Raw genomic sequence first — 22,889 nt, forward strand, 5'->3', positions numbered from 1 at the left:
ATTTAGCAAATAAACAACAATAAAGAAATTTGAAAATTAAGGAAGTAAAAAAAAAAAAGTAAAAAAAAAAATAAAAATAAAAGAAAATTAAGAAAGTAAGACTAGAATGTCATCAATGCCTATGCTGGTAAAACTTTAGAGCAGCAAGAGAAAAGGTCCACACACCCCGCAGAAACCACTCGGACAATGTCTCTCAGGTTCAGCTTAACAGAAGATGTAAGAATGTAGGTCTCATCTATTGTAGGTTCCTTGTCTCCCACTGAAATCCAATATCCTTCAACCTGGATAAGTCGTCCTCCTTTTGGTTCTGGAATAGGCTGAAAGTCACAGAAGTTAGAGAAATAACCCACAGTCCTATTCTTTCAGAGAGGGGCCTAAGGTAGGAGAAAACGCTGTCACCAAGAATGCTGCCCTCTTCTGGATGCTTTCAACATTAAAAGCCATGGGTGAAATATGAAAAGTACTTTGAGGAATGAGAACAAAATGATGACATGTATTGGTTTTTAAATCCAGGTGAGTGGTAGTGAGGAAAGAACTTGAATTGGATAGTTTCTGATTCAGTTCTTTTCTCTCACCTACCAAAATTTTCACTCTCAGTCTGATGAAATATTTGTCAAAAACATGTACTTCAAATGAACTAAGTTCCTAAAAACAAGACCAGTTCTGAACTGAGGGAATGGGCTTTTGCATTATTACACTGATTTATAACAAAACTGTCATTTTCATACATCAAAAATAGTCAAAAGTGGTCAGATTTGTAGCTATGAAAAAATGTTCTTCTAAAACATTTAGTTCCCTGATTTGAAGCTACTACCATTCTAGGCACTTCTTTAAGAGCTCCTCAACTGAGCTCAGAAGCAGTGGGGAAAAAAAGGATCCTTAGGCCTCCATCAGGGGTAACCATGAGGAACACATAAAAAAAAGATAAGTAAAGGACAGTGGTATTAGAATAATAATCAAATGAAGCTTAACTTTTTTTTTCAATGTTTTTATGGTTTACCAAAAGTACATATTCATGTGTTACTTATATAAATTTTAAAAAGGAAAAAATACTGAATCCAAAGTAATCCTAAGTCCCTAATAAGGTTCCTTCTTCCTTAAGAGCAAGGAATCAACATAAAAACAAACCAGTTAGTTGATAAACTACTTTCTCAGCATCTTTCACTCCCATGTTATTCTAGAGTCTCCTCCTCAAACTGAAATGGTTGCTGTGTTTAATAAGAAAAAAAAAAAAGTCCAACTATCAGATGGGAAATGTGTACACAAACTATGGTGTAAGCAACAAATTAGTATGCAACCATTAGAAACCATGTCATAGTGATCTGCGGTACAGACACAAAAATATATCCAGGATATGGTTAGGCTAAGAAAGGAAGCCACAGAACAGTATTATGAGATGATTCTTTTTAAGTCATGTATATTAGATATATACATTAGAATTTGCCCTTACTGAGTGAAGTCAGGAAAAGACAAATACCATTTGATTTCACATATATGTACAATCTAAGAAACAAACAAACAAAAAAGACAACCCAAAAAAAAAGACTCTTAACAAGAGAGAACAAATTGATGGTTTACCCAAGGGGAGGGGAGGGAAGGAGAGGGAAATGGTGAAACAAGTGAAGGGAATTAAGAGTACACTTAGCTTCAGCAACGAGTAACATACATAAAGATTTGTTGAATCACTGTATTATATACCTGAAACTAATGTAATACTGTATATTAAATATACTGGAATTAAAATAAAAAACAAGAAAGAATTTGCCTTGATAAATCTATACATACACTGTCAAAATTTAAATATATAAAAAACAAAATACAAATATAATTTAGGTGGAAAGGTATATGGTTTAAATCTAAAGAGTAGAAGGATTACTAGGAATTTTCACCATCTAAGACACAACTTAATTTTTTGGAACAAACTGATTACTTTTATAATTAGAAACAAGTTTAAAAAAAACAAAACACCAAAATTTTGATAATTCAGCCTTTCATTTATGTTAAAGAAGTCAAAAAAATCAAACAACATACCTGCTTCAGCAGACTTTTTACATTGCCAGAGACAATGTGTTGACAAATGAGCTTCTGAACTATTGGGTGTGATGCCCTGTCAAGCTGTGTTAAGAAACCCAAACAAAAGCCCTAGAAAAAAAACCAAATATGCATAAAACTGATTACACCCTTCTGCAATTACAGGCCAACTTATTTCAAGAAAAAAATTCAACCTCTTGGGTGGTGCTGGTTCCCAGAACAACTTTTAAATGTGATATTATAGAATAAGGACAGGGTCACTCTGGTATGTTCTGGGCTGATCTGACTAAATGGAACACACATGCACAGGCAGACCCAGCATATGCATCACCACTCCCTCCCTTTCAATGATGTACCCATCCACCAAGCTCCCATCCAAGCACAGACTTTAGGAAGACCTCATAGAGCGAGCGCTGGATGTTGCCACACGGATTGGAAGCTGCAAATCGCAGAGCCCTGCAAAGGGTCCGAAGGCTGTAATGAGGTCTATGACCAGTTCCATCCACCAATTTTGTCCCAGAGTCTTTCCGGAGAGCTGTGTACAAGCTACAAAAAAGACAAAGTTCAGATGACTTTATTAACTCATATGCATTCACCATTTTGCCGTTACTTTGATTTTCTACACATGGCCCAAAAGCCACTTTTATAGAATTAGATATTTAAGCTTACATGCAATTTCCTAGAGCATTCATCAAAACCTCTCAGACATTCACTTTTAAATCTATTTCTCACACACTCAAAGACTTTTTCAAAAGAAGGATCTATCAATTTCCTTTTGGGTAAAAAGAGGAGAGAGGTGATGTTCTTAACAAAAAGATGCCAAGACAGGAGAAGTCCTAGTAAAAATATCCAGAGTTCAGAGGCACTTGGGTAGCTTAGCCATTTAAGCGTTTGACTCTTACTTTCGGCTCAGGTCATGATCACAGGGTTGTGGGATCAAGCCCCATGTTGGGCTCTGTGCTCAGAGGGGAGTGGGCTTGACCTCTCCCTCTCCCTGTCCCTTCCCCTTCCCCCCATGCTCTCTCTTTAAATATAAATAAATCTTAGTATATGTATTGCAGAAGCAAGCACATAAATAAACCTTAGAGAGAGAGAGAGAGAGAATATACAGAGTTCAAACACAGTGTTCCTAATACTCTAATACAATGGGGAAATAAAGTGCCTATGTAATCTATAATAGTAATGGAGAAGAAGCACACAGGAAAAATCACAGTGTATTGAAAGGTCATAGGTACTGCCATAATCAACAATGACAAAATGTTAAAAAGCATGAAAATATGACTGTTATCATTATCACAAACTTTAGAAGTCTAAAAGATGACAAGATGTTAGGAGTTTCAGAATAAAACATGAAATGCGAGGAATTTAAAATTTCATGAAATTCATGATCAGCTATACAAGATCAAGAGTAACCAAATGCATGTCACATATGAAATCCAAATGAGATTTGGCTTATCTCTGCAATCTAGCTATATATTCTTTCTTTTATAGAAAGAATCTACATTCCAGAAATGGGTTATTACAAATGGAACACTTACTACTTATACTATCAGCATCTTACAAGAGCCTCTGCTTTACTAATCTGTTTTATCTCGCTTTTGAATTTTAATCACACGTATTTATACTTTTTCCAAATAATCTTGGCTAACAAAATATGTTCCAATTTTAGAATGTGGTATTGGTAAACCACTCCAAAGCATTTTCACAAATGCCTTCTTAACTATCCTATTTAAAACAGGGCCCCAAGCCTGTATTTTCTAATCCCCATTTTACTTTATGTGTTATTTTTCTTCACTTACCATAACCTAAAATAAGGAGAATCAGGATTCAGATATAGCTATTATTAATATTAAATATTCAGATATTTATAGCTATATCTCTAGCACCTGGGGAACTCAATAATTATTTGTACAAAAAAAAGGGGAACAAACCACAAAAAGCAAAGTAAAACATTAATATGATCCTATTTCAAAAACTTTACATAATGTAATGTTCTTTCTAGATGACACAGACAAAATTAAAATTACTAAGTAATGTGCCCAGAATGATAGAATTTGTTTTTGACAGAGCTTGTACTAGGATTCAGGCTGTCTAATATAAGAGACTGTACCCTTTTCACATGGCATAAAAACAAAACAGAAACAGTTTGCACTAGCATGCAAACTGCAAAAATAAGATTTCATCAAGACAGATCAAAATACAAGCAAGCCTTTTACACCTTCCAGAGATGCAAACTCCTAGCTATGAATACAAAACTAATTAGGAGAACATTGTCTCATTGTTTACATATTCTCCTTAAGTGGTAATTTCTAAGCTTTCGATGTGGCTTCATTAGGAAGATCCATGGGAATTCTTAAAGTTCCAACTTTAAAATAGAAACCTTAATGATAATCCTTCTCTAATAAGAAGCATTAAATAAATAAATAAACAAACAAACATAAAATTAGTATTTGCGGATGAGGCACAAGGGGACCTACCTGATGATTCCTTGCACTGTGGTCTTATTTACACTCAGTCCTTTCAGATAATCCACAATAAGAATTTGTAAATCTTCTTTACTTTCCAATTCTTCTACATAAAGTTCTGTGAACCTATAAGACAATGATTATTACATAATAGCCACTTTTTAGGAAGTTAATACAACTATTCTGACAATTAAAAAATACAAAACACAAAGGATGGCTGGGTGGCTCAGTCAGTGAGCCAGCATCTGCCTTTGGCTCTGGTCATAATCCCAGGTCAAGCCCCTTGGGGGGTTCCTTGCTCAGTGGGAAGCCTGTTTTTTTGTTTTTCCCTCTCCCTCTGCTACTCCTTCTCACAGTTTGTTCTCTCTCAAATAAATAAATAAAATCTTAAAAAAAAAATACAAAAAACAAAAAGCTATGTAAACTCATTTTAATTGCTTATAGTATAAAATATGAAAGTCTTTCATCTAGCTATAAACTGACCATAGTGAAATAAGATAACGTAATTGTTACCAAAAATTTATTATTTCTACGCAATACTCTTTGTAAGAAATAATTATAAAAAATAAGACATTTATCCCTTATTTTCAGAGGTGTTATAGCTACATGTAATAAAAAAAACATCCAGCAGCAACAACAAAAAGCACCCACACATTCAAAAATAAAGTCACTGGAGCAAAGGTAAATATGTTTATAGTTTATAAAATTTTCCTAAGAAGGTTTTATTACTCTTATAATGAGAGGAATCTAATAAAATTTTAACACTATTTTAATACTCAAAATTCAACAAAAGGTCACCAACAAAAATAAGATCATTTATCTTTTTCCAAATGCTATATACATAAAATACCAAACAACTAAGTTCCATGTTAGTGTCAGTGTTTACTGAACAGTGAAACTTAAAAGGTCTTTTACAAATCACTGGCCTCATCCAAGAGGATTCATTCAGTTCCTAAAATGTACTTATACTGTTATATATTATACTGTTTTATTAGTATGTAAAGGTTTTCCTAATAGCTATAAGGTTATTTGAAGTAAGAAAAAATTTTATTTTCAACAATATCCATGAGCCATTACGTGTCATACAAACAACTGAAAAAATTCTCCAGTGTTCTGGGGTCCTCCATATTCCTATCACCTAAAGAAAGTAGAAGAATATGACAAAGTAGAATTCCTCTTAGCAGAGATCAAGAAATTTCAAGCACTATTATGAGGACTGGTTATGTTATTATTATCAACCAATAAAGAGAATTTTTTAAAAAATCCCCAGGAACCAAGCCATGTCCCCTCACCTGTTTCTTATTCCTGGTGGGAGATTTCTTTTGCCCACGTCTGTTGCTGGGTTCATACAAGCAAATAAACGGAAGTCAGGATGACGAACCAGGGGTTCTGGTAAGAGAAAACCATAAGTTATCAACTGGTAACATCAAGTGATCAGCCACAAGTGCCCCGGGGAAGACTAAGTTCACAGAACCTCAGGCCAGGAAGCCCTGCCTCAGACTTAGCAAGAATGGTGCTGGCTGTTCAAACCATCCTTGGTTTTTCTGAAATCCCACTGAAACCAATTTCCAGACATATGTAACAACTTAATCTTATGCTCCCCTTCCACCATCTTTTAAGGTATGGTTGTTCATTATCATTTATCTTTTATCACCTATTCACCTATATGTATATCACCTATTCAAATATATACAATTCAGTATATACTACCAAGTAACAAATTCTTATTCTTGGGCGCCTGGGTGGCTCAGTTGGTTAAGTGTCTCCTTTTGGCTTGGGTCATAATCTCAGGGTCCTGGAATCAAGTCCCACATTGGGCTCCCTGTTCTGTGGGTAGCCTGCCTCTGCCTTTCCCTATGCCTCTACCTCTCTTTTTCTCTCATGAATAAATAATTTTTTAAAAGATTTATTTATTTATTTATTCATGATAGAGAGAGAGAGAGAGAGAGAGAGAGAGAGAGAGAGAGAGAGAGAGAGAGAGGCAGAGACACAGGAGGAGGGAGAAACAGGCTCCATGCCAGGAGCCCGACGTGGGACTCGATCCCCCGACTCCAGAATCGCATCCTGGGCCAAAGGCAGGCACCAAACCGCTGAGCCACCCAGGGATCCCCATGAATAAATAATTTAAAAAAATTTTTTTTAATTCTTATTCTTTGCATTCCCCATGCCTCCTAACTTGGCAGAAAATTAGTCCTGTGGAATGAACACTGGGAGACCTATGTAATCCACCTAACCAAAAGAATCTTACTCTAAAGAGGTCAAAGACCTGGCATCAAGTCAAACCTCAATGAGATCAAGTACCTGTGTCTCCTCGATCCAGCAACACTAGGGAGCCAGAGGAACCTTCAAGTAAACCACTGAGACATTCTAATGTTTCTGGAGCAGCCAGATTAATCTCATCCAACAAGATCCACTCTCCTTTCTTTACGGCTTGAGCTAGTGTACCCTAAAAGAAGATAAAGTGTTAAAAATCCACTGCAAAAAAGATACTCTCACCAAGAGCAGTTATGTATAAGCAGGGTTAGAAACAAGGGCAAACCTCTTGTACTTAATGAACTTTCACCCTAAATGCTGAATGGCTGCCAGGTGATTTCAAGAGCTAAGGTCAAGTTACCATTTTTAAATGTCCAGAAGGGTCAAGGGAGTATGTTTGAACCTAACAGAGACACGCAACAAACTAAATCATCTCAGTAGATGGATAGTCAGGTAACTAATAATCTATAATGTGTTTAGATGTTTAGAAGTATCCAAATTGTTATTAAAACCACTGAAAATAAATGTAGGGTCAGCTGATGAGTATGCAAAGATGAGACAAATGACTAAGTCGAAAGAGTGCAGTGGTTGTAATACATAGCCTTATACATTTGCTAAAGAATATAAAAAGAAATCTTTCCTCTTCTTCATTGATTTATCTCTTCAAGTTCTGTTTCCAAGAGAACTGAAATATAAATCTTAAAATCCACTGTTGATACAACACCAGAAACTGTTTTATTATTAAATGGCTTTATACTTTTGTTTTCACAATGATCCTAATAGAATCATCTATAAATTGAAAACATTAAAACAGGACAAGGGTATTGAACTCCAGTGTAATGCCAAGTCATGAAATAGATATAAACCTTATTTTGAGAGTATTTGACATCCTAATTGGTTATTTAAAAAAATATTCCTATTAAGATGACATTCTCTGATGACCAAATTTCCCATATTGATGGACATGACTGAGTAATCTCTCTCACCAAAACACTATCTCAAACATGAGTCCCACCTCCTTTTAAGGTGTGGTCTAAAATATGTCACAGAAACAATTTATTATTATTATTATTTTTAAAGAAATGCCACAGTTTATTGAAGACTACAAATATTTTGTTACAAGTTGAAACTACATGCCTTCCAGAATCAAAAGCAACAGCAGGTGTGTGCATTGACGCTTCGGAGGTGCTGCACCACTTGAACTCGAAATGGGTAAGAGGGTCAGACACATGGGGGAGATGGAAATGGGGAAAGGGCAAGTTCAAAGCTTAGAAGGCAGAAACAATTTTTTAAAATAAGAATTTAAAAATCTTAAGCTGGGGATCCCTGCATGGCTCAGCGGTTTAGCACCTGCCTCTGGCCCAGGGCATGATCCTGTGGTCCCGGGATCAAGTCCCACATCGGGCTCCCTGCTTCTCCCTCTGCCTGTGTCTCTGCCTCTCTCTGTGTGTCTCTCATGAATAAATAAATAAAATCTTTAAAAAACTAAAAATAAATAAAAATCTTAAGCTATGAAAATTTTTTAGGGTGGTCCTTCCCACAGGGTGATAGGCAGAAAACAGAACTACCCATTCACTGAAATAGAGAGTGAGGCCTAAAGTGAATAGATCCAAATCTACTCCCCCTTCCCCCTCACCATGAAACAGAGTCCACTAGTTGTCCTCAACTGCAACTTTACGAATAATGGTGCTCATCAAGACCTTATAATTTCCATAAAGGATATTTTTCAGAAATCTCCCCCTGAATTATTATTTCATTAGTGTTTATTAAGTCTTAAACACCAAGCACTAAAAATATCAACATAAAGATAATACAAAATAGTAGCCTGCCTAAACCTGAATTTTGTATCAAATCAACATTCCTTTAACCTAAATAACTGAACCAAAATACCTCTACAAATGCAAACAATAGGGCATTTTCAGTCATTTTCATCTGTTGTTGAGCATGGTTGAGTCTAAGACCAAATGCTTCCCATTTCTCTTTTAGGAGTAACCCTAGAAAAGAATAAGGACAAGAATTTAACATACACTTTAGGTTGTAAAACACAGAACTTAAACACACACAAAAAAACAAAACACATAAAAATCAAACATCTTAGAAGTATAAAAAAATAAGTTCAAATACTTATATAATGTTATGTTTCAGCCACAATAGTAACTAGTTCACTTATATGCATATGTACGTTAGTTAATTCTTTCACCGCTCATAACAGCTCCGAAGTAGATACCCTTATTCCCATTTTATGAACGAGGAAACACAGAGAAGATAACTAAACTACCAAACTCCCTTTGGCTGTAGAATTCAGCTTTTTGGATATAATTTATTTTCTAAGGAAAGATGACTTATTGACCAATAAGTGGTACTTGTACATCAACATTAACAACCATGTTTTTATGGAAATCATGCCTAGAATCACAAGAGCAGCAATACTTCAGAATTAGTCATCTCTCCCTTAAGTCCTACAAAGCTCCAATTTCTACTGCTTCATTCTTCCCCAAACTCCTCCTAATTCTGTAAGGGAACCCAAGTTTGTCTGCCTGATGTGCCAATCACAAAGACACCAACTATGCAGCAGGAATTTATTTAAGAGTCAGCCCAATGAGGAGACTCTGAATAGAAACCTCAATCCACCCTTCCCCAAGAAAGATAGGAAAATTTAAAGGCAAGTGAAAACAGGTCTGGGTAAAAAGTTGCATCTGTGGTTTTAGTCTGCATCTGCACTTATTATTGGTCCCACTAACCCTCTGTTACCAGTTTCAATCCCCACTGTCTTTTGAACATGATTCACTCTTGAGTAAATTGGGATAACAGTTCTAACTACTTCCTACTGAAACAGGGTGCAGTTTCGGGGTTTGAGGAATCAAACAACTTTGTGCTTTCTTGGAAATATTCCCTAGCACTTGGCTTAACATGTACATTCTGCTTGACTAAACAGTAGTTTCTTCTTTGGTTGCTTTCAAGCAACATCAAAGCTGACATATTCAGCAACCATACAAGCTACCAGAAGCAGCTCAAGTCCTTTACCTCCATGCAGCAACTAACCTTCATCAAGAATAAGGAGCTTTACAACTTGGGAAAGAGCTGTATCCCCAACACTCTTTCTTGTCACTAAATCTCATTTTTCTGGTGTGGCTGACAACTGCATTATCACCAGTCAATTCTTTCACAGCGATGCCCAGAAGCTCTAGAAGTTTGCTGAATTTGTTGCTGGTGTTGGAAGTAGTGTTAAACACAATTCACTGAATTCTACTGAATCTCCTCATTCCTTTAAAACCCAGCCACCTGATCTAAGTCTTGGATATAAATTGGTTTTTCCTCAAAGGCAAATAGCATTAGTTCACAGTAGGGGTTGGCTTGTGACACCAATGACACTAGTAAAAAGGTGAATGCAAGAAATATTTAACTGTGGAGAAAAACATTCTTATACTGTACAACAGGTGGGTCATAGAGTGCTGTCATAGCACCTCCTACTCTGACCAGATGGGTTCTATCAGCATCAGTGGCCACCATCTGTGTATACCCCCTGGTCATTTTTCTGCATGTCCATATTCAGACCCTTGTGTAGGTAAAAGCAGGAAATCTGGCCACTGTTTTTCTATTAGAGACACAGCTCTTCTTACAGTGGCACTTTAAGGATGTACAAACACCATCACCTGTTGTCCAGCCTTTATTGCTTGTGGATTCAACCTGCTGTAAAGTATATAGCAAATCAGTAACCCCAAGTAATAACACTCCTCTGTTAGTCTGTCTCTTAAAAAAAACATCTTAAGATATATTGGGGTGGGCACGCGGGTGGCTCAGTCAGTTATATGGCCTACTCTTGGTTTTAGCTCAGGTCATGATCTCAGGGTTGAGATCAAGCCACAAGTCAGGATCTGCACTCAGCAGGGTGTCTGCTTAAGACTCTCTTCTCCTCTGCCCCTCCCCCCATGCTCACTTGCTTGCTTTCTAAAAATACATAAATCTTATTTTAAAAAATCTGTCAGCGCTCACAAGAATAGTTAGCAAAATTTTCGTTCCAAAAATAGTGGGTGAAATCGATACTCAAGGTGTGCCACCATCCAAGGTTTGGGTGATCCTGGCTCTTATGTTTCTACGAATTGCCTTTAAGCTGAAACATACTTGCAAGATCATCAACAATAACTATAAATGGCAAAAGGCTCAAAAATGGCCATGGTTAAAGATCTGATCAGAGTTCATTATAATACAGTTGACAGGGAAATATAATTATTACTGGGCACACAACATTTTAATAATTAGAATTACAAGTAATGACGCTGTACCAAGTTATATTAAAATCTTATAACCTGGGACGCCTGGGTGGCTCAGTGGTGTAGCTCCTGCCTTCGGCCCAGGGTGTGATCCTTGAGTCCCGGGATCGAGTCCCACATCGGGTTTCCTGTGTGGAGCCTGCTTCTCCCTCTGCCTATGTCTCTGCCTCTCTCTTTCTCTCACTCTCAGTCTCTCTCACGAATAAATAAAATATATTTTTTTAAATTTATAACTTAAGAAGGTTTACCATCCTTTCTTTGACAATGCTTCCATGTAATCTGACATAACAAACAAGCCTAATTAGTAAAAAAGACTTCATTTAGAAGTTGAATTTTGGGAAATTTGTCAGAAGTATCACAAAATTTTGAAGCATATGCCAAAAATAGGATTATAGATCATTACGAAACTTAGTAACCTATTTAGCCAAGGCAGCAATAAGAGATTCTAAAGGTTACAGAATACAAATACAGAAGGTTACAGAATCGTTAGCAACACTGTTTTTCTTTTAATACTGAGAAGATGCAACTTTCTTAAATAATCAAGGATCTAATAAACACAAAACACAGAAATTTGTTTTTCTAAGTAGATTAAAGATAAAAACCTGTTTATAATTTATTAGAACAATAACCTAAGGAAACTGTCATTTTAACATGAAAACCTAATTCCAATTTGATGCTGGTATACTTCTGGTATACTTCTGATATTAAAGATTACTCGTTCCAACAAATGAATTCTTTAAAAATTTATAGAGTCCCTTCCTTTTTCCTGTCATCTCCCATGCTGACATACACTTATTAGGGTAAGGATACCCAGGGCACAGGATGGATCTGAGTTCTTGTGGTGGGTGTAGTGATGTACTGACCAGAATCTCCATCAGAAATGAAGGACTCTCAGCTGCAGGGGTGCTGCCAACAGTCTTCAACTCTGAAATGCCACTGGGGATGGCCTTGACTAAAGACAGCTGCCTTACCAAGGGCATGCCCTCTTCCCAGGTGGTCACATCCAGTAACTATTATAAAAGTCCAGTCCCAATTTTGCCCCAATTTAGGATGGTTCTGAAGGGGCAGCCCCGGTGGCGCAGCGGTTTAGCACCGCCTGCAGCCTGGGGTGTGATCCTGGAGATCCAGGATCGAGTCCCACATCGGGCTTCCTGCATGGAGCCTGCTTCTCCCTCCTCCTGTGTCTCTGCCTCTCTCTTAGCTCTCTCTGAATGAATAAATCTTTTTTTAAAAAAAAAAAAAAGGATGGTTCTGAAGGATAATCCAAATTTGAAACTCCTCAGAGAATCAGCTAAGCTTCTGTTGATATTGTATCACTGCTCAACTTCTGTCTAATCTTGCTTTCTTACTCCCTTCTCTTCCCCAGGTGTTGATCACTCCCTAATAACTTAATCTTAGTGCCTACCAAGCACAAAATTCCTTTCCAAAGATTCCTTTCTCACAAACCTACAACTTTCCTCTTTACATTCACTTTTTGTCCTCAATTCTCCCTCTCAATAACCAGTCTCACTTTCCTTGCATAGTTTTTTCTCTGATCATTTCCATTAATTCTATATATTAGAATTCTTAACTCTTAGAAACCTTAAGTTTCTGGTGAAAACTAAGTAGTAACTAATTGTGAACTGTCTGTTGTACCAGCAGCATTCCTTAGACTGGTGAATTTATGACATTTAAGAATTTTTAGAAATATACGCCTTATCTCAGCAATGGCACAAAACATGTTTACTAACAAACTCAAATATCTTTAGTTTCTCTGTAAAAGGAGGCCAAAAGCATATAAACCTATGTTTAGTAATTAAGGTTTTATCTTATTTAGAAATGATCTAGAGATTTAGTGTTTTTACTTAACTCATCATTTAACTTAGTAAAACTTTAGTTTTAGGTTACCAAGGACTTTGAAAATGACTTTAAAGTTTATCTATAAACCTTTTAATCTCATTTACAAGTTTGTTCTTAACAGTTATGTTTAGATTACCCACGAAAACTATAAAAGACAAAGTCATTCATCCAAGCTATATGTATTTTAAAAATTATATCAATTTATTTGACTTAAATAAATTTGACTTAAATAAATGCTGAAAATTCTAAAGATATGTCTATTTTAATTAAACCAACAAACTTAAATTACCTTTAATACCCAATATTTTTTCAGATCATATGAACTTGAAAACCTTGGATTAGTTTCTGAGTTTTAGAATGCCCAATTCTTATACACACTCGCCTTTAACTGAAATAGTGCTCCTTTACAAACTAATTTTAGCACTATCTAGAGGTGGAGAAAATATCTCATATTTACAGCATACATGAACACATATCCAAATACACAAACAAGGTGCAAACAAAATCTTACAGAACAAATCCAACTGCGAGATGGTATTATAATTTACGGATTCATTAAGTGGTCATTCTTATCCAAGGTCTAATGAATATTACGGCTAAGCAATGTTGCAAAAAAAATCTTTCTTGTTTCATAAGTTCCTAACTACACATTGCCCAATTTTGGAGAATATAGCCCAAAGGGCTACATTCAGGAGTCAAGTTGTCATTTCCCATTTTCCAATTAAAATGCGGCTGATTTTATCCAAAGATGACAACAAAAGCTGCAGCAACAAACCAAATTAAGCCCAGAATACCTCTATAAGCACTGGTTACTCCCTAATATCAGGGCTTCACCAACCAAACCAAATGGCTTCCTAGTTAACCTTTTCCTAATCCAGCAAGAAAAGGAGGCTAAGAAAGTGAAGACAAATGGGAGAAAGAAATAAGCTCACTAAGACACATCTGTCCAAAGCAAAAACCATTTCCTTGCCACACCAGCTAAATTAAGCACTGAGGGCTGGCAGCACCCAGTCAGGGTAGGGCTTCAGGTACAATCCCTAAGACAAAGAGCCTAGGCAGCTGCTTGAACTTGTAACCAGATTTTTGTTATCATTTGGCAGCCCACGAACCACTGGCAAAAAGCTACTGGATGGATGGCTCACCAAATTCATAACTAAACCAAAGTTCATGTCTGACACACAGAAAAGCCAATTGAGTAAGCAGCAAGGAAAGAGATTTAATTAAGGAGGCAGCCAAGAAGCAGCTTATCTCAGGGTTGTAGGTCTGAGCCCCACTTTGGGTATAGATTCCTTGAAAAATAAAATCTTAAAAAAAAAAAAAAAAAAAAAAGGCAGCCAAAATAAGGAGATGGAACAATAAGCCTCAAATCTGCCTTGCAGGGGAGAGGAGTCAGGGATGTTTAATGGAAAACACTGCGTATAGATTCCTTAAAAATTAAATCTTAAAAAAAAAAAAAAGGGCAGTCAAATAAGATGTAACAATAAGCCTCAAATCTTGCAGAGGAGAAGAGTCAGGGATGTTTAAACACTGCAGCCTCATTTATTAGTCCCATTAGCCTTGTGGTCACTGGTTTCAATTCTGCTAATTACACCCCAGCCTGATGACCTCCCACTAGTAGTATGGGTCCTATTCTTACCAGTTTCACTCTCTTTTTCATCCTTGTTGACAGCCGACTTGTGCACATGCTGCATTAGTCTGAGGAGATCCTGCCACCGTTTCTGCCTGTAACAGGTCTGAATATGTCCCAAGAACGTAAAGTTTTGCTTCTTAGAAAATGTCTGGGCAAAGAGTTCTTCAAATGCCTCCCGTAAGGGCAGCCAAATAAGCTTATGGTCCACTGGTTTGTAACTGAAACAAAAGATAAATGTAATTCCAAAACTTCTGAGGCTAAGAGAATTTAGAAATCATGTCTTAGAATATAGGAATTTTAATCAAATTTAATCAAAATCGGAAATAATACCAAATACTTTTAAAATCTATGTTAAAGTTTTATTTTTTTATAAAGATTTATTTATTTGAGAGAGAGACCAAGGTGGGGGTGTGGAGAAGGAATCCTCAGCTGATCAAGGCCAACATGGGGCTCGATTCCAGGACCCTGAATTCATGACCTGAGCCAAAAACCAAGAGTTAGCTGTTTAACCAATTGAGCCAGCCAGGTGCCCCAGGTTAAAGGTTTAATTAAATTATAATCTATTTTCTCCACACTAAGTGTTTGAAGGGTCTATACTGAAGGTAAAAACTAGTATTTGATAAACAGTATTATGAAAAAAATTGGAAATTCCTAGTTGGGCAGTAAGAGGCATGTCACTTATTTTACTAACATGTTTAAATAAACATCATTAATGATGTATTTTATTAAAGTTAACCAAAAAGTTTTCAGGATATTTTTAGAAGAAAATACAACTCTGAAATTAACTTAAGCGAAGTGAACACAGCTCATAGCATCTCAATTGATGGGGGAATATACTGCTCTTAAAGAGACATAAGATGGGAGAGAGGGGGCAGCAACAAAACCTTAGACATTGCAATGGTTTGTTGCCCTCCAAAGCTCAACATTTTATTACTTAGTATTTAGATTCTCTCTTATTCTTTAGCAATTCTCTGGTTGAGGAGCTAGAAAATTAATTCATATAAATTTTATTTATTTATTTTAAGCATTAGGCTCCAGACCCAGCATGGAGCCTAATTGCAGAGCTTGAACTCACAACCCAGAGATCATGACATGAGTTGAGATCAAGAGTTGGACACTTAACTGAGCCACTCAGGTGCCCCTCTGTAAATTTTAATTTAATATTCAGGGTTAAGGATGATAATGAAGAGTTCAGAAACACTTCTGTAGCTAAAAGTTGCTCAAGCACCACTAATTGTTCCTGAAAAATATAAATATACAATTTTCTGTATCCTAAGATACTAATACTATAATTCAAGGACCATGACATAAAGTTTATTTCCAAGAAAAATAACTTGAGAACTGAAATACCAAGTATGCTTCAGAAGAGTCAAGCACAATTAGAGAACACATAGACCCTATTTACTCATTGGACTGTGAGGGAGGAACCATGAGATAAGTAAAACCAAGACCCTGACACTGAGTATCTATCAAAGAGTCTGATTCCAGAGAAAAAGTACGAGAACTTCAAACTCATTTATATTTAACAGCAAGCACGAACACATTGATAAAGACATTTACTCTATTTACTCAACAAAAATTTACTGAGTACCTGCTAGGTGTTAGGCACTGAGTAAACAAGACTCACAAGGTCCTGCCCCACTATAGCTTACAATCTAACAAAAGAGAAAATAAAAAATATACCTACCATAAAATACAAGTAGTGCTGTGAATATAAATAAAGGAGAGTGGGAGAAGAAGGCACTGATAATTCAGTTATGATAGTCAGAAAGGCTTTCTTAAAGATTGGAATTTGAAGGGGATTCAAATCAAGCATGGGGGCGGGGGGGGGGGGGAGGGCGGCAAGGGATGCCACAGAGACAACAGCACCTAGGTGCAACACGGAAAAGTGTGTGGCTGGAGCTCAGTGGCAGAGCCAGACAAAGGAAATTATGTCAGAGAAGTGCCAATGCCGGATTATACAGGGCCTTAGAGATAAAAAAAAAAAAAGAAAAAAAAGAAAAAAGCCTTTGGAATATACTCTAAATTGCCTGAGAAGTCAATGCAAGGATTTGAGACAGAGAATGATGTGCTTGCTGTCCAACTTCTGATTACACCTTTGAAAGACGATTAACTACTAAATGGAAGAGAGACCACAGGGAAATTAGGAGTACAAGGAAAGATGAGAGAGCTACACACTGGAGCAAGCAAATGATGATGAACAGTAGAAGAAGTAAGGAATTAAAAAAAAAAAACACCACATTTTATTTAAATAAAATTGCTAGTCTTTAGGATGATAGTACACATGGAACCCAAAGCAAACTGAGGTAGCAGAGTAATGATTAAAAGTACATACACTCAGTACAGACTGCCTAGGTTCAAACATGAACCAGCCATTACCTTGAACAAGGTACTTAATCCCATGTGCCTCAGGTCTCTTGAGTATAAAATGGGGTAATAGTCTGTGCCTCATGGTTGCTAAAAACGTTAGCACAAAGGACTCCAGGGTGCCTGGGTGGCACAATTAGGTGTCCAACTCTTGGTTTTGGCTCAGGTCATGATCTCAGGGTCCCGAGATCAAGCTCCATGCTTGGCAGGGAGTCAGCTTGAGGTTTTGCTTTCTGCCTCTGTTCCCAACCCCTCTCCCCCACCTTGTTCTCTCTCTAAAATAAATAAATCTTTTAAAAATAAAAAATAAAGGACTCTAAATAGTGCCTGGGGCAGCCCCGGTGGCGCAGCAGTTTAGCGCCGCCTGCAGCCTGAGGTGTGATCCTGGAGACCCAGGATCGAGTCCCACGTCGGGCTTCCTGCATGGAGCCTGCTTCTCCCTCTGCCTGTGTCCCTGCCTCTGTGTGTGTGTGTGTGTGTGTGTGTGTGTGTGTGTGTGTCTATGAATAAATAAACAAAATCTTAAAGAATAAAATAAAATAAACTATGAGATTAAAAAAAATAGTGCCTTGGGCAGCCCCGGTGGCGCAGCAGTTTAGCGCCGCCTGCAGCCCGGGGTGTGATCCTGGGGACCCAGGATCGAGTCCCGCATCAGGCTTCCTGCATGGAGCCTGCTTCTCCCTCTGCCTGTGTCTCTGCCTCTCTCTTCTCTCTCTCTCTCTCTGAATAAATAAATAAATCTTTAAAAAAAAAATAGTGCCTGGAACATGAGTATATATATAAGAATCAGCTATTATAATTATTACCATTATTAACTGGCCCAAGTTTATTGAATTCATGAAAGTATAGTAGCTTAATAACTACAAATTAGACTCAAAGAAACATTTGTTCATTTAAAGTGGAGCCTAAAAAAAAAAAAAATAAAAAAAAATAAAGTGGAGCCTAGTGACTGAAAGAGTTAAGTCAATATAAGTCAATTTTACAAGTGATGTAAAAACTGAATGTGTGTGTGTGTGTGTGTGTGTGTGTGTATAGATAGATAGATAGATAGATAGATAGATAGATAGATACATACATACATACATACATACATACATACACTTCAGGGATACCTGGGTGGCTCAGTGGTTGAGTGTCCGCCTTCAGCTCAGGGCATGATCCTGGGGTCCGGGATCGAGTCCTACATCAGGCTCCTTGTGGGGAGCCTGCATCTCCCTCTGTCTATGTCTCTGCCTCTCTCTCTCTCTCTCTCTCTCCTGCATCTCCCTCTGCCTATGTCTCTGCCTCTCTCTCTCTCTCTCATGAATAAATAAAATCTTAAAAATATACACTTCAGAAAAGAAAAAAAAACTGAATTGCAACACAAATATTCAGTGAGAACCAACCTGACACTTGAGAGAACATAACGCTGAGAATGCATGTAAGAATTCATTTGAAAATGGCTAAAAGAAAATGACTTTCTAAAACTGTAATATGTGAAAGAACACAAAACAGTACATGCTGAGAAATGATAAACACTCTTCTTCAAGGGGCACATGGGTGCTCAGTCGGTTAAGCATCTGCTTTGGCTCGGGTCACGATCCTGGGTCCTGGAATCAAGCCCCATGTGGGGCTCGCTGCTCAGCAGAGAGCCTGCTTCTCCCTCTCCCTCTGCCTGCCACTCCCCTTGCTTGTACTTTTTCTCTCTTTGTCAAATAAATAAAAAAAAATTTTAAAGGCGGTGGGAGTAAGAAACACTTTTCTTCATTTTAGAGTCAGGATTCCAAGTTTATAAGCATATGCACTTCTGCCCTGCTCTCTTCTGAGCAGATGTTTCTATGAGTGGCAAGAAAGAGGATAGGATGCAAGTTGGTCGCCCTTCCATTTCTACGGGATCTTTACTTTTCCTCCGATTTTTTCTTTCCTTCATTGACAACTTCTCCAAAGGGACCTCTCCTTCTCTATACAGCTGTTTCTCCCTCAGAGGTTGCCTTTCCCGAGATAATCTCCTTCTCAATAGTCAGTACTGTGAACCTGTGCTCTGGGTTTTGCCATTTAGTCCTAGACTTCCTCCTTCTGGAATGATTTTATCTGGTTCATATAAGTCCTCTGTCTCCTTTACTCTTCTTTATGGAGTCTCATCACCCTCAACTCTGTTTGAACTTGGGTTCTCTACTCACAGGTAATCTAAAGGTGTATGTTCTGCCTACCAGAATAACAGGAGCACCTGGCTGGCTCAGTCAGTGGAGCATGTGACTCCTAATCTCAGGGTAATATGTCCGAGCCCCCATGTTGGGTGCAGAGATTACTTCAAAATAAAATCTTAAAAATTAAAAAAAAAAAAAGAGCTAAAATTAAATGCAGGGGATCCTGGCTGGCTCAATCAGTAAAGCATGCAACTCTTGATCTCATGGTCATGAGCTCAGGTCCCACGTTTGGTGTGGAGTCTACTTAAAGGGGAAAAAAAAACCTCACAAACCTAAAATTAAATGAAGGAAAAAGGTATACCAAACTAATACTAATAAAAAAAACAAGGAGGTACATATACCAACAAAGATCAGTAGGCAATCTGCATAACATAAAACTCTGATGGTCTCTGAAGCTTAACTTTTACCAAGTGTTTTTAATCCTCAATAATAATCTTCTTAAAACCAATCTAAAGGATCCAGATTCACAAACCAAACTAATTAGGTTTATAAATTTCTTTCATTTTTTTAAAAGATCTTATTTATTTATTCATGATACACAGAGAGAAGGCAGAGACATAGCAGAGGGAGAACGAGGCTCCTCGCAGGGAGCCCGGTGTGGAACTTGATCTCGGAACTCTGGGATCACGCCCTGAGCTGAAAGTAGACACTCAACCGCTAAGCCACCCACGCGTCCCTCTTTCGTTATTTTTTTACAATAGTATTTGACACATGCAAACTATGTTTAACATAAGTTATAAAACCTAATAAAACAGATGAAAGTTAACAACACATCCCCAAAATAAAGTTATTACCCTTTCTAGATCCCATCTCCCTGCCAACTCTTGAATATTGTTTTCCACTCCCTTGTCTTTTAAAAGTAATTTTGTCTCTCTTATATACAAAAATTCATAAGCAAGGGAATCATCCATGCATCTACAATATGTTATATACTAAAAGATCTGATTTATACTACTTTCCAGTAATACAAAAGAATAGGAAGCAATGCATATTTCCAACCATATAAAAATTGAAGCATATGTAAGTTTTCTGAAAGCTGATGCTAACCTACTGACAAGGAAAAATGAATATATACTCTTTTTAGCAAGTTGGCACTAAAACAAAATTCCAGTTACCTTATTCTGATTCTAACCTTTTAATATTATCAATTGCATCAGGACACAAATAAACATCTTTGTACTCACTATGTTTAAAACGATTTAAAATGGTTGACATAACACTATAAATTCTTACAAGAGACAGACCCAGTCCATGTTCATTTAGTACGAGCCTAGCCATTTATGTTAGGAATACATAACAAGAGAATATTCCTGCAGACATATATAGATACAGAATAGAGAGAAATACATGGTAGTATAGACATATCTAGTTAAGTAACAAATTCTATGTTAGTGAAAACACATGGCCAAGTACCTCAATGAGGGAAAGGGGAGATTAAGTGTCAATTAATTGATAGAAGTAAAATAAACACAAGGTAGAAAGATCACCGGGGAAATAAAAGTAGAATTAGAGTAAGAAAGATAAGCCTCAGCTAATGGATCTTAAGATAATATATATTTAAAACATATATATAACATATATACTTAAAATAAATATTTAAAGCATTAAGTACAAAATTACTAACATGTGTAGAACACAATATAAGTAATAGGTAAGAAAAGAAAAAGTACCAAAGGAAGCAGGATTCCAAAGTGGCACTCTACTCACAGCGAGGAAGGATATAAGACAAAGAGTATAAACAAAAAGTGCTGTAATGTGGTCCTCAAAAAAAAAAAAAAAAAAAAGAGATAAATGAAAAGCTTTCTGGCAGACACCATAAAGAGCAAAAAGGACAATAAATTCTACTTCATGCCTTTAACGATTTTTTTAAGTAACTGTTCTGAGTTAATAAGACACCCTAATATTGCTCAACATAAAGAATGCCAATAGCATCCATCAGCTTTACAGCTTTCAGCACAAACTAAAATTGTAACTGTAACATATTCAAAAATACCAACATGGAAGAAGGGCATTTTAATGACCTTTGTGGGGTCCTAGGAGCAGCATTTAACCAAATAGAGTTACTCAATGTTTCAAAGATAGCTGAACTGCAAGAGAGAGTCTAGCTCCAAGGCATTGCGACTCCAGAATGTAGGCTGATAAATGACTGGACACACAAATATTAGTTGGTTATATACGTGTTTTTTTTTTTCTCTCTCTCCATTCCAGCATGATCTTTGAAAGCAAGAACCTCAAGTGTTCTTTAAAATAAAAAGAAACATCTACAAATCCAAGAGCTCTGCAATACAATCCAATAAATAACCTGCTTGGGTGGGGTAGGGGTGCACATCTTTGAACCTTTTTCTAAGGCTACTTTTGAACTTTAAATGGAAAAATTATTTGTTCCCTCAAGCAGAACATAAAGTAACAAGAAAAGAATTTTAAATCATACTCACCCCCCAAGCAAGTCTGCAGTGTCACTTTGTTGATTCATATTGACAACCCTCAAACGGTGGCCTTTTAAAAAGAAAGGGCGAAAGGGTCACTCTGAAAATGTCAAGACTAATTATATCCAGTGTGATCTTTAAGGATGTGTGGACATGAGCATAAGGCAAATCTTTAAGTGCGTATTTCTTCTGATCCTCTTATTTTACTTTCAGGAATTTCCCAACCATTCAATAATTTTCACCTAACCCAGAAAGATATGTGTAAGAAGATTCATTGTGTATTATTGCTGTGGCATCAGATAACTGAAAACAACGAAAAAAATCCTTCAGTAAGTCCATGTCATCTATAAGTTAGAATTAAATAAACAGCCAGTATAGAATATTATTAATTAGCCACTGGAACAGAAATGAAGCAGTTCTATTTTTAAAGATGCCCAATTTATTTAGGAACTAAATGCAATACAAAGAGCATGATCCCATTTTTTTCAACATAAAACCAGACTTAAATGTTTATATATTTGCAGGCCATAGATTAGAACCAAAAAAAGTTAATACCAAGCCATTAACAGCAGTTATTTCCAGGAGGAAAAAATTACATTATTTCCGAGGAAAAAATCTTCGGTGGTTATTTCCAAAGTGGAGTGGTGGCACTTTTTAAACTCCCAATATTTTGTGGACTTTTTATTTAAGGGGACATAACAGGGCAGCCCAGGTGGCTCAGCGGTTTGGCGCCGCCTTCAGCCCAGGGTATGATCCTGGAGACCCAGGATCAAGTCCCATGTCGGGCTCCCTGCATGGAGCCTGTTTCTCCCTCTGCCTGTGTCTCTCTGCCTCTATGTGTGTGTGTCTCATGAACAAATAAATAAAAATAAAGTATTTTAAAAAGGGGGGGTAGATAACAAAAAAAGGCAAAGTCAAACGTTTATTGTCTGGGGGCAGAGTGCTTCCCCTCAAGTTACCTGTAATGTGAGCCAAGTACTGGACAGTAGAGGTCTTGCCAGTCCCTGTCTCTCCCACCAGCAACACAGGCTCCCCTTTACTAACACACACTGCAAGCTGTTCAATAAGAACAGAGGACGGCCTTGTAGGAGCAAAAGTGAACTTCTCCCTGGGAATGGGAAAACAAATAAGTAGTCAGAGAAGCAGGCTACAAGTTTCTCTTAAGTGTTATTTTGAGGAACCAGATTTTCCAGACTCCGCAAAAATGAGAAAACAACCCACAGCATCTGTTTTCATACTATAAAACAGGTATCCTTATAGTCTATGAGTTGCAGAATTCATCAATTCTACATTACACCCAATACTTTACTAGACTTCCAAGATTCAAAACATCAATAAGGTAGGACGTTATCTGTCCTAGCTATGTCATCCTAAGCCAATTACTTAGGCTCTCTTAGCCTTCATTTCCTCACCTGTAAACT

General features: G+C 37.1%; 1 protein-coding gene across 1 annotated transcript in view; it reads right to left on the reverse strand.

Annotated features, from left to right (window-relative positions):
• MDN1 (midasin AAA ATPase 1) overlaps window positions 1–22,889 on the reverse strand; it is a 165,071-nt gene that overhangs the window by 102,094 nt on the left and 40,088 nt on the right. The window contains 10 exon segments of the mRNA XM_055329790.1: window positions 166–317; window positions 2,032–2,142; window positions 2,430–2,577; window positions 4,509–4,622; window positions 5,789–5,885; window positions 6,798–6,942; window positions 8,640–8,743; window positions 14,496–14,707; window positions 21,478–21,538; window positions 22,428–22,576. Of these exon segments, the coding sequence (XP_055185765.1) occupies window positions 166–317; window positions 2,032–2,142; window positions 2,430–2,577; window positions 4,509–4,622; window positions 5,789–5,885; window positions 6,798–6,942; window positions 8,640–8,743; window positions 14,496–14,707; window positions 21,478–21,538; window positions 22,428–22,576 (1,293 nt within the window).

The sequence above is a fragment of the Nyctereutes procyonoides genome, unplaced genomic scaffold (assembly GCF_905146905.1).
Source record: "Nyctereutes procyonoides isolate TBG_1078 unplaced genomic scaffold, NYPRO_anot_genome, whole genome shotgun sequence".
In the NCBI taxonomy this organism is placed as follows: domain Eukaryota; kingdom Metazoa; phylum Chordata; class Mammalia; order Carnivora; family Canidae; genus Nyctereutes; species Nyctereutes procyonoides.